The sequence below is a fragment of the Pteropus alecto genome, unplaced genomic scaffold (assembly GCF_000325575.1).
Source record: "Pteropus alecto unplaced genomic scaffold, ASM32557v1 scaffold21, whole genome shotgun sequence".
Classification (NCBI taxonomy): domain Eukaryota; kingdom Metazoa; phylum Chordata; class Mammalia; order Chiroptera; family Pteropodidae; genus Pteropus; species Pteropus alecto.
In genome coordinates, this window is record NW_006436282.1 from 11672007 (window position 1) to 11685679 (window position 13673).

General features: G+C 33.8%; 1 protein-coding gene across 1 annotated transcript in view; it reads left to right on the forward strand.

Moving 5' to 3' along the window:
- BZW2 (basic leucine zipper and W2 domains 2) overlaps positions 1–13673 on the forward strand; it is a 60959-nt gene that overhangs the window by 20192 nt on the left and 27094 nt on the right. The window contains 2 exon segments of the mRNA XM_006927102.3: positions 2388–2452; positions 10805–10981. Coding sequence (XP_006927164.1) covers positions 2395–2452; positions 10805–10981 — 235 coding nt within the window. The 5' untranslated portion in view covers positions 2388–2394.

Below are 13673 nucleotides of genomic sequence, written 5' to 3' on the forward strand. Positions count from 1 at the left end.
AGGGAAATCATATAGCATTTATCTTTCTCCGTCAGACTTATTTCACTGAGCATAATACTCTTTAGGTCCATCCATGTCATTGTAAGAGGTAAGATTTCATTTTTTCTTATGGCTGAGTAATATTCCATTGTGTGTGTATATATATATATACATACATATGTGTATGTATGTATATGTGTGTGTATATATACATATATATACACACACACATACATACACACACACATACCTACACACACACACACACACACACACACACATGCATTACTTGTCCTTCGATGAAATACTTGCTGATCTAGAATAAAACTTGAAAAGGCCAACAGGGAAATTTTTGAATAAACTTTTGCAGTACATATATTGCATTAGAACTTCTTTTTCCAACATTTATCAAATAAAATGAGATTTCATTGGTTAAGTTCACTGCATTTATAACTATTTCAATATGTAGCTGCTGCTCCGTGCACAAACAGCAGTCACTTTCTGTACCTTTGTTTTAGGACGGTACCACTGATGTTTCACTTATTTCACTGTATTGTAAATTTGGGGATTTTATTCCCATAGGCTCTGTGCTTTTTGAGAGAATGGAGTCTGGCTTAGTCACCTTTATATCTCAAAGCACATTGTAGTAAGTTCACATTACTTTATAAGATTGCTAAAAATTCTCTCTACTTAAACCATAAAAGAAATTACTTTTGAGATTTGTTACTTTATTTTTAATTAGTTTCATTTTAAAGTTATGATTAAAGTTTTCAATGGTAAACAAATTGCTCTCTATGTGAAGATAGAAGTTTCATGGTCAGGAAGAAAGACTTGGTAATAAATTGAACAATAATTTTTCTATGTTCTTAAGATTTTTTTTTAATTTTGAGACATAATTAAATAATTTACTTGAATACTGCAAATTTTCTTGGTTGTTTAATGATGTAAGTAATGGAGAAAATCTAGACATTTTCAAGCCATAAATTTTAAAAACTTTGAAAGGTTAAATAATTTGCTTGACTATCTTAAGTGTTTGCTCTTCATGATTTTGGCAATCTAGACATATTTTTAGATTATAATATTTATGCCAGAAAATTTATTCTCAATTTGTAAAATGTCTTACAGAGCAGGTATTTCACTTTTTTCAAAGATAATTTATTATATTTTTAATTGCATACAAAATCCAATAGAAGAATATAAAATATCTAAATTTCTACCCTCTGAGATAAACAAATGAAAAACCTAACAGTTTCTTGTATCTTTCTGAAATTTTGCTTGCTTGGAAAAGCAGATATTACATATACCCCCTTTCTAACTTAAAAATCGTTTTATACCCTCTTATTCAACTTGCTTTTTCCCATTAATAATATGCCTTGATCATCTTTCCATATCAATGCCACAGCTTATTTGACAATTATTTATTAAATGCTTACTCTTTATTCAGTGTTGTTTTAGGGCTAAAGACACAGTATTTGGTAAACCTTACAAAGTCCCTACCCCCATGGAGTTTACACTCTCATGGAGGGCAATAGGCCATGGGAAAACAGAGAATAATAAAACGGGTACTGCCAAGTACTGTGAAGGGTAATAAAGCTAAATAAGGAGAGAGAGATAGAGACCAAAGACAAGGGGCCCCCATTATTCGGGGTGGTCAGGGAAGGCCTCTTTGAAAAGGAGGCATTTGAGTGGGTACAAAGAGTAAGCCAGGTGAACGGCTGGGGAAAGATTCTTCCCAGGAGAGAGGTGACCTTTGGCACATTGGAAGAAGAAAGGGCAATGCGGCTGGAGCACCGTGAAGGATGGGAAGAGAGGTAGACACAGGAAACATAATCAGAGGGGAGACCGGGGCAGATATGCAGTACATTCAGATCTAACTCAGTCTTTAAAGCTTCATAATGTCCCATTTGATAGCTTGTTATAACTTATTTAACCAGACTCATGTTTATGTGTGATTAACTTTTATTTTTAATCTATGCTGCAGCTAAACCGTTTTATACGCACATACAGACACACATGCACACACACAAATACAGGTATATTTGCATTTTTGTGTGGATAAGTATAGAATAACTACAGAATAAATTCCTAGTAATGGAATTGCTGGACCACAGATTATGCACATGTAAATAGTTATAAATATTTATCGAATGCTTCCCCAATGTAGTGCATGGAGTTATGGAGTTTATCCCCTATGCCAAAGTTTATGTCCTTGGTTGTTTTCCATATGTCTTTTGTCAACACTAGATATTATTAAACTTTAAAACTCTTTCTAGTTGAATAGTCAACATTATGTCACATTTTTAAAAAGTATATTCAGCATGGATGAAGTTTAATATATATTTATTAGCCATATGTTTTATATAAATTGCTTATTTGAAACATATAATCTTTATTTTCTTTGCTTTCAGAAATTTTATGAATAAGCATCAGAAGCCAGTGCTAACAGGCCAGCGGTTCAAAACTCGGAAAAGGGGTAGGTTGTGTGTATATGAGTGTGTGTACCCTTAAAGTTATAATCAAACTATGAAATTATGGAAGAATTAGAATTATCCTTGTTCCCATCTAACCTCACTAATTCTACTCTTTTGAACTCTGGATGTAGACTCAAAAGTTCTGTGATCAAGCCTCAGAACTGCCAATAGCTTAGGTGTTTGATTTTGGACAAGTTATATGACTTGTCTAAGCTTTGTGTCTTTATCTACAAGATGAGGATGATTATATCTGTGCCTTACTCTCAGGTGAGGCTATGAAGGCAATTGATAAACTTTCCAAGTTTTGACATCAGCATTTGGTGTTTGTTTTCTTTGTTGTTTTTAAGAGAGCGTTGAAAGCGATGATGGTAAAACTACGAGAAAAGTATTAGGAAAAGGGTTTTTACCTTTTCAGAACTTAAGGAGTCAACTTAAATTTACTTCCCTAAATATCTTTAAAACCCAGGATGTTTTTTAAAATTTTATTTTATTAGTTTCAAGTATACAGTACATTGGTTAGACATTTATATAGTTTATGAAATGATCACCCTGATTGCTCTTTTTCTCCTCTGGTTTTCCACCTAACCATTACATTAACGCTAACTACATTCCCTATGCCGTGCTCCCCATTACTGTGACCTATCTATCAACTACAAATTTGTACTTCTTTAAGTCTTCACCCCTTTCTCCCAGCCTCCAAACCCCCCTCCCCTCTGGCCATCACCAGATTGTCCTCTATAATTGTGGGTCTGTTTTTGATTAGTTTGTTCTTTCTGTTTCTTTGATTCCACATATAAGTGAAATCATATGGTATATATCTTTCTCTGTCTGATTTATTTCACTCAGTATAATAATCTCTAAGTCTATCCATGTTGTTGTGAATGGTAGGATTTCTTCTTCTTTTTTTTAATGGCTGAGTAATATTCCATTGTATACATGAACCATAACTTCTTTATCTAATCATCTTTTGATGGACATTTAGGTTGCTTCCATATCTTGACTATTGTAAATAGTGCTGCCATGAACATAGGTGTGCATAGATCTTTACAAATTATCGTTTTGGTTTTCTTTGGGTAAGTACTCAGAAGTACAATCACTGGGTCAAAAAGTAGGTTCATTTTTTAATTTTTTGAGGAACCTCCAGACTATTTTCCATAGTGACTGTGCAAATTTGCAATCCCACCAACAGTGTATAAGAGTTCTCTTTTCTCCACATCCTCACCAACACTTGTTGTTCTTTGATTTATTAATGATAGCCATTCTGACAGGTGTGAGGTGATAACTCAGTGTGGTTTTAATCTGCATTTCTCTGATGGTTAGTGACCTTGAGCATCTTTTCATGTCTACTGGCCATCGAAACTCAGGATATTTCTAAGTGTCTTTTATTGTGGGAAGAGTAGTGATAGACCCAGTTTGAGGATAACTGGTAAAATTTCTGTTGATGTGAGGGACTTCTTTTTATGTTATGTTCATCTTACCATCCTTTCTGTGTAAAGATTATTTTTTAAATGTTTATGTTTAATCAGTTTCGCATAATTATATGGAGATCCTCTTGGATTTGAAAATAGTTGAGCCGATACTTAATGGAGAAAATTTTTAAATTTGTATGAAACTTTCTGAAGTCCTCATTGCTGATAAGGAAGTGTAATACCATGTAATGGTCATCGAGTGCTAAATTGTTGAATTGATAACCCATTTTATGACTTTGGCATTTCCAGTTGAGATATTAAGGCAGCACCTGCAGCTGATGTACCCTTGCAGTGCTGTGTCTGGGAAGTAGCGAGTCTAGTCATATAGAAAGAAAAAAATCTCAATATAATAGATCATTTGGATTAGAAGAGTTTATGAGTCACTAGATATCAATTATGCTGAATTTAATTGTTCATGCTGCCTGCTGGAAAGCTTCACATTCCCAGTAAAAAATGAAAATGTAAAAATATGAAAGTAACAAAATGGTTATTTTGTGCAATATTTCTGTTTTGTGCTTCTCTTATTTTTATTTATTTTTAATCCCCTTTCATCCCCATAAGCTGTCTAAATACAAGGATAGCATGAGCTGCTGCCCTCTATTTAGTCTTCTTGCAAAGTGCATCCCCAATGAAGTCTGGAATCTAGACAAGACTCTACGACCAGCATGCATTCATTGTCTTATCTTTCAAAGCAGTCATGGGGAAAAAATAACTATAAAAAAAATCATCATTGATGATTTGAAAAGCACTTAATCAGAAAGGAACAATATAGTTCAGAAACCTAATTACTGTTAAGGCATGGTTGGGCCTAGTAATGTGATAATATTTAGTATATGCCCAACCGTGAGGTGCAAAAAGGTTTGCCGTCACCTGCCTGCTGAAGGAATGTGTTAATCTCAGACCTGGATCTCCAGCACTAGCAGCTTTATTAATAGTGTGACGCTGATTCACGGTAACTGAGCTCCAAAGCCAAGAGTGGGCCCAAGATGTGTTGCACAACAGCAGACGTGATTTGACAAGTAAAGTGGCCTTACAGTCAGCTTTCAGTTTTGAACCGGAAAGGTCTTCTCTAATTCTGAGATGGTTTGCCTCTGATTCATTTGGTGAGCAAGTTTATGCCTGTGTTTTACTGCTGTTAGACCATTCAGAAAAAGCTACCCAGAAATCTATTATATATCATTGGTCAGTTGATCTGGATTTCCATAACTCAGGCCTGTCGGAGATTTGAGCAGCACTTGATCCATTTTGTGCCTGACTGCTGTCTGGAAAAAAAAAAATGGAGTCAATCTCATTTTCTGCTCTTAGTCATAGTGGATTGCCTCCTGATGATTTGTGGTGCTTTGCTATTATGATGGAGTTGGGTTAGATAAGTGGTTGGCATTTTTGTAAAGCTGAGGAGAAAAAATGAGGATATTTCAAGGTCATCTGTCTTCCATTTGAAAATGTTTCCTAGCAAAGCAAATGTTCTTCCATGCACAAGTTAGTACAAAAATGTATTTTATATTGCTTAACATTAAAATTTAACATTATAGTAGAACATATCATGCAGAACTCTATTCAGACTGTCTTTATCTTTATGAAATATGCACATCTTATTTATGATATCTCCTTCAAAGGAAATATGTTTTCTAGTGTGGCTTGTGGGAATCTAAAGAAATGAAAAATTGTCCCCTGATCCATTGTTATATTTAGCTAAATGAAATATTTAATAACTGAAATGACTTCCTATGTAGGAAAATTGGATTAAAATTAGTGAAAATAAGAGGGAAAAAAAAAACCTGCAGGCATTCAGAGTGACCGCTGACTCAGAATTCTCCCTGAGACTTTATATCTGTGCTAGCAGTTTTAAATCACTCTTAGATTTACAGTAACTGGTGTTAGCAGCTAATCAAGTAAAGCTTTAAATGTTTAAATATATATGTAATATGTGTGTGTGTATCGTTAGAAAAACCAGGGTAGTTCTTATTCACTTACTATACTTCAGTGACCATCAGAAGGGAATGTAGGTTATGTTATTTGTCACTTAATTAACAGATCGGAAAAATGCTGTATTAACCAATTACCGTAGTTCCTAGAGAAAGCCATGTGTTTAGATAACTCACAGGAATATTCCAGTGTCAGAAATAGGCTCATTTCTCTCTGTTAGTATTAGGGCTGTTACGACTAACTCTTCAGTGTCACACTTGTGATTCTCCAACACTATAAATTTGAGACCCTAACTATATACGTCCCACTGCAAGGGAGGTTTGGCCTGCCAAATGGAAACCCAAGGAAGGAATGGCATATTTTCCTTAGGATTCTGTTGGTATTTCTGCTAGACTGTCCTCAAATTAAATACAAAATTACATATACGATTGTTTCAGATGGAAAAGAACCTTTGGGTGAAATGTTGTCTTGTTTCCCCAGACTTCCATCAATGTTCTTGACATTTTCTTGTACAGGGATTTTGTATTCCTCTGGATGGACACTTATCTTAGCAGGTAGGAATTTTGTTTTTCAGCCTGTAAAAGAATTATTAATCCCATCATGCCTCAGTGATCATTTGCATCTTTAAGATTCCCAAGCCGTAAGTGGTCCTTTTGACCTCATACTTTATTGCTCACTGTTAAGATACCTGGCCACAGTATGCTATCTACTTCCTTTCACTTTTCCTCTTCCTTAACAAATCTTTTGGGAAAGTATAACTGGAGGACGAAGGCCTTTTTTACAAATGGAAGTTTTTCAGTTGACTCTTAGAGTCTGGCTTTTACCTAATTTACCAACTGTTATGTTCCAGTGCTTTGAATTTATAATTTTCAAATCATCCAAGTCTATCCTGCCATCTGAGTCAACATCCAAGCATATTGCAGTGCCATTAGGGATTGCCTGAATCGATTTTGGAAGCTGGTCACAAGACTTTATAAACGGTTTGTGGTCTTTACTTCTCATGTTCTCATATTCCAGGAAAAGGGAACTTTTTCTCCATGGAGAAGGAGAATCACCCTTCAGCTAGGCCCTGAGTGGGGGATATGGTTTCCTTTCCTTGCCAGTGGTTTCCTCCTGCCCAGAGTCAGTTACCCACTCCTCCAGCTCCTCATAATCTATTCCTCTAGAGTTTCCATTCTACTCCTCTCCTTCTACACAACAAGACTCTAATTATATTTTTTTCTGCAGTCAACATTTGCATGTTCTTGGCTGCATAATGTTTTGCTTATGACATCAAAAGGACTTTTATCTCTTGTTCATGATGAATAGTGTTCAAGTTAATTTACAGCTGTCTTTACAGTATCTTATGCTGCGTGATTCTGACTGGTACTGGAATATCAGTCCCTCTGGTTCTGATGCTGTGGTGTTAACTCATTACAACACATCTCTTCCATGAAAACACTGTATGTAGTTCATCTATAGAAACCAGACAGGTATTGTCTGGCTTTTAAGTGTAGGTTTTAATTGTATCAAAGTCATGCACGCTCTCGTTGTTTAAATAGTCAAACAGTTCTGCAAGACATGTTTTAACAACAAGTCTGCCTTCCAGAGGAACTCCTTCTGTAATTTAACTGCTTCTTTTAACTTTTACATTCATGTATCCAAATAGCATTCTTACAGTGCTATTTCTGTTGTAGGTATTATATGTGTACTTCCTACCGGGGAAGTTGAGGATTTGGCTTTTACTGTCCCCACCACCTGCAAAGCTCTCCTCCTCTATCCTTTCATTATACTACAGTTTTAGCTAGACCATTGTTTAGAGCTTACATTATTGTGACTTTGTATGTGCTATTCATAGCTGAACTGTTATTTGATTACTTGTCTTTTTCTGAACATCATTTTATCTTTAGATTTAAGAAGTTTAACAGTTTTTTTTTTGCTTTGTTTTCTGCCTTAAAACTAGTCAGCCCTAACTTCCCCCTTCATTATCTAAATCTCTTAATACAAACACTAGGAATCTAACAATATAATATTGAAGGAATTCTTATATCACATTGTATTATCATATTAAAAAACATTCTCCCAGTCGGTTTGCTGTTCAGGCCACCTGTACAGCTGTCAACTTGAAATGCTTAAACTGTTTTTTTTACCACTATCCTAGAGAGGTGCCCTTCTCTTGTATTTTTTTGCTTTTTCCTGGGATCTCATGACTTAATAAAATCATGAGATCACATTATTCTGTCATTCTGATGGAGTGTCTGCTTCAGTAGCTTTAAAAAAGTAGATGAGAAACATAATTTTCGAGACCTTGAATATCTCAAAATATGTTTATTCTGCCCTTACGCTTGATTAATAGCTTGATTAATTGGAATTCTAGTTTGAAAATAGTTTTCCCTCTGAATTTTGAAGAACTTTCTTCTGGTTTATGGTATTGCTGTTGAGGAATTCAATATCATTATGTTTCTTGATACTTAATATGTGATTTGTTCTTTTGCCTCTGAAACTACAGGTAGTTGCTTTCTTCCCAGTATTCTGATATATCTCAATAATGGATGCACCTTGTTGTGGATTCACTTTCAATCCTTGTGCTGGGTACCCAGACAACCCTTTATTGGGAAACATCGCATCTTTTAATTCTATAAAACCTTCTTAAAATGTTTAAGTAATTTCCTTTCTTTTTTCTTTTTTTCAACTATCTTTTTATTATACTGATTATTTGGTCATTTGACCGATCTGCCTTTCTTCTTATCTTTTTGCTCCTATTTTCTATGTCAATTCTTCTATTGACTTTTTCCAACTTTTTCTATTGTATTTTTCCTTTCCAAGAACACTTTTCTATTCATAAAATGTTTTTTATAGCATTCTTTTCTTCTCCTTTCCTCCCCCTCCTTATTTTATACAGTTGTAGTATTCACTTATCTCTCTAAAGATATTTATGATAGGAATTTTTTAAAGTTTTTGGTTCATGCTTTACCCTTCTCTCCCCACATTTAGCTTCATTCTCATAAAAAGGGGACAAAAGGTGAAGTCCTTTGAATTTATTTAGATTCTTTACCTTTAATTTAGTCATTTTTTAAAAATGCTTCATCTGTCCTCTAGTTTGTCATCTTTACTTATTTTCAACATCCTTAACTTTCTTCAAGATCAGGCTCCAAACTGGCCTTCATCAAGAGGTCTCTCTAGAGTCCACTGAAAATAGAAAGCTACATAATGTCTATATTCCTGAATCCTCTGAAGCCCTTTCAGGAGATCTACAAAATCAGAACTATTTTCAAAATAATGCTAAGGTATTATTTGCCCCTTTCACACATTCTCTCATGAGTTTACAGTAAATTTTTTGAGAGGCTAGAGGATGTGTAATATCACAGCAGACTGAATGCAGCACATCGGGGAATCCATCTATTAAGCCAGGCATTAGAGAGATTTGCAAAACTGCAAAACAAAAACAGAAACAAAATGTAAAACAGCACCTCACTTCTCACTCATTTTTTTCATTTAATAAATATTTTTAAATTTCCTTTTTTACTTTCTATAAAGTATGTATCCATAGATATAACTAAATTCTTTGGAATCCTCAGTACCTTTTAAAGGTGTCAAGGGTTGAGAACATCTGCTCTGAAGCTATATGTATATGCACATATAGAGCATGATAGATATTAAATATATAAGTACCCTAGAATAATTTATCTCACAAAAAGAGGTGTCCCTCCAAGGAATAACAGGTGTTGGTGATGATGTGGAGAAAAGGGAACCCTTGTGCACTGTTGATAGAAATGTAAATTGGTACAGCTACTATGGAAAACAGTGTGGAGGTTCCTCAAAAAATTACAAATAGAACTACCACATGATCTAGCAATTCCATTTCTCAGTATTTATCCTAAGAAAACAAAAACACTAACACTAAAAGATATATGCACCCTTATGTTTATTGCAACATTATCTACTATAGCTAAGATATGGATGCAACCTAAGTGTCCATCTATAGATGAATGTATAAAGAAGATGTACATATATGCGGTGGAATATTACCTGGCCATAAAAAGAAAGAAATCCTGCCATTTGTGACAACATGGATGAACTTTGAAGGCATTATGTTAAGTGATATGTCAGACAGAGAAAGGCAAATACTAGATGTTCTCACTTATATATGGAATCTTAAAAAAACTCACAGATGCAGAGAAAAGATTGGTGAGCGCTAGAGGCAGCGAGTAGGAGATGGGCAAAATGGGGGAAAGTAGTCAAAAGGTACAGACTTCCAGTTATTAAACAAATAAGTCTAGGGATATAATTCACAGCATGATGACTGTAGTTAATACTGTATTGTGTATGTTTGAAAGTTACTAAGAGAGTAGATCTTAAAAGTTCTCATCCCAAGGAAAAAATTGTAACTATATGTGTGATAGATGTTAAATAGACTAATTGTGGTGATGATTTTACAATATATACATATATCAAATCATTATGTTGTACACCTGAAACTAATATAATGTTATATGTCAATTATATCTCAATGAAAAAATAAAAAAGAAATGTCCTTTATTTCTCCCTCCCAATTTTTATTATATTTTTTATATATTCTCTTTTATTTTTAGGTGATTCTCCTTGGATCATATTTTTTCTATCTTAAATAAAACAAAAATTTAAGTTTTGAGTGTTATACTCTATATTTTTTCCCTAATGTTTAGAGTTAGTGGATTACATTGGCCTATCCTATAAATGACACAAATGATCAGTCATCAGTTTTTTTTAATGTATTACAGTTAGCATGTTTTTGTGGCCCCTTTAAACAAATAAATTATTTGCTTGAATGAATATTTAATTAAGGGGTTTCAGAACATGGAAATCTAGTAGAAAAACTTAATTGTCCTACTTTTAAATAATTACACTATGAAATATAGAACAGTGAACAAAGGAAACTATGGTTGCATTTGGGAATATGATTTGTAAATAAAGGAATAATTTTATAATTTTTTACTTTAGATGAAAAAGAGAAATTCGAACCTACAGTCTTCAGGGATACACTTGTCCAGGGGCTTAATGAAGCTGGTGATGACCTTGAAGCTGTAGCCAAGTTTCTGGACTCTACAGGATCAAGATTAGATTATCGTCGCTATGCAGACACACTCTTCGATATCCTGGTGGCTGGCAGTATGCTTGGTAAGCCATGCATTGTAGCATCTTCTTGTAGAATGTTTACTTTTAATTCTATTGAAATATTTTCTCATGAGGTAGAATCTTTATAAGTTTACATTTATGAGAGTTGATAAAAAATACCATGGAAGTCTCTACAGTTGTTACCTAAATTACAATTTGGAATGGTATTAATGTGTATGTGAAATAATTATTAATTAAGAGAGGCATAGAATTGAGCATTTTTGTTGACATTACAACACAATTGGCTACTTTGCTTTAGCTAGAAGCCAACTTTCCCATGTGTCCCTAAATGTTTCCAGAGCATTTAACATAAGAGGGGTAATTTCTACAGTAGAATATAACTTTGTATATGTCATCTAGATCCCTTCAGTATTTTTAATTAACCCCCAAATGTCATGGCAACTTTTCTTTTGAACTCCACCCTTTTTTGGGTACAGCAAAATGTCACTGTGTCCACACATTTAAAAATAATTACCACTGTTTCATTAAATGTCATTTCACCCATAAATAATAAAATGTCTAAGAAATATAGTTTAGATCCAGTTTAAAATTTTTTTTTTGTAATTGTGAGTCTATAGCTGAAAGGATTAAAGGTAGAAGGTTAGAAATTATTAAAGATAGGTGAAAAGCAAATTAAAAACTTTTGTAGAGTAGAGGCATCAGGGAGGAAGTCTTCAGTATACTATTTAAGTGATATGGTACGTCGATCTAAATGTTTTTTAGTTATCATAACCATCCATTTTTTCAAGTTATTCTTAGAACTTAGTTTTTATAATCCCTGTTATAACCATAAATCACTAGAAGTGGTCAAATCCCCTAAGCCAGTGATTTTTTAACTTCCTAGGAGACATTTGCAAATGTGCGGAAGTGTTTTTGTTGCTACATAGACTTAGAGGTAGAGGCCAGGTATGACACCTACTTTGCTTTGCAAAGGACTTTCAATACAATGAAATTTGCCCCTCCCAGTGTGCTATTAGTGCCTTTCATTGAGAACACTGCTTAAGCCAATCTATTTTAAGACAAGTGTGTACATTTCTTCATTATTGAAGTAGAACCACCCTTTAATTCCTACCTCTGTGCACCAAAATAAATATAAGAGCAAAACTTGGTACTCTCAATTTTGTCCTTTTTTGGGTGGGGGTGGGATCTTTGTCAATAGGTAAGTAATAAATATTTTTTATTTAAAAGTTTTAAATTAATAGTGAAATTAAACATTTTTTGATATGATTATTGGCCTTTTGTATCTCATTAATTGTGATATACTTCTATTGATGCACTGGTAAATTCCATGCAAGAATAGTCTTTCGTGAATTTTGGTTCTTGCTAAAGTCACATGTGACTTAATTAGTCAATTATATGGGCCTTTTTAGTTCTTAGTGCCCTCCTGGCAGTACCGTTGACCCTTCTGTCATTCTTGAAATGTTTTCCTGTTTTCTCTTTCATGAGACCATTTAGACTTCCTCCAACATCTGGATGTCACTTCTTATATGACTCCTGGGTTTTCATACTTACTCCCCCCACATATGTAGTAAATTACCTGAACAGTTTGCATTGATTATCTGAAGGCTTCATTTATCATCTGTGAAATGGTGATCAGTAAATTTATACCTGCAGCAAAGATTTCACTCCTTCACTCCACATCCACACATCCAAGAAGAGGGTAGGACAAAATGTTTGGTACAGCTATGAGCACAGGCAGTGCAACCCCAGATGTTTATTAGGTCAGACCTATGATGTAATGAATGAAGCCAGTCAGGTACATTCTTTTTATATAAATACTTTGTTTATTTACCAACTATGTGAGATTTTTTTACTTTACACCAACAAAAAAAAATTTGTTCTCGAAACAAAGTTATCTTGGTTTTTCAGTTGTACCCTTCAAAGAGTAGATCCATGAAACATTGTACTATTCTTTTACTTCTACTTTGAGAAAAACAGTCTCACCCAAAATTTTAGAAAGGCAAGTAATGTTTGGTTCCAAAATCAGAGAAAAAAATTTTTTAATGTAGCAATGTTAATATGTAACAAATGTTTTGTTTTGTAAAAGAATGTAATTTTGAAAACTTCTTAAGAGAAAGACTATAGTTTCAAAATCAGACTTTTCAGTTCCGTAACTTCTATCAGATAGGAATTGTTAGCCCAGAGTTTTTAGAACATTATCGTCTTAATAAAATTTTGTTCCAGGTTTTTGAATTTATTACAAAGAGCTAATTAAGTACTATGCATAAATTAATTGAATGAAACTAGGCTCTTGAAGGAGCTGACATTTATAAAAGCTAATTTGCTTATAAAACTATATGCTGGAGTCTGGAAAAGGTTGGCTATGTGTAGATCTTTTCATGAAAGATTTGAATCACAAGTTAAATCGAGGTAGTTATACACTTAAATAAAGTGGTTGGTACAAATATATACTCTATAAATATATGTTGAGTATATGAAAGATATTAATCTAACTTGGCTCACTCAAACTTTCCATCCTAATTACAATGAAGTATAATCAGAAAACAAATACCTGCTGTTCTGATTCTATTCTTCTAATCAACCAGTGTTTTAATGGCCATCATTAAAACTTACAGGAGAGCCTTTGAATGTGGAAAGTTGAATCATAGAAAAATGGCATTATTTTGTTTTAGTTTATTCCATGATACTATATAGGCCATGGGGGGAAAAAAAAGATGAAAAAATAAACTACACT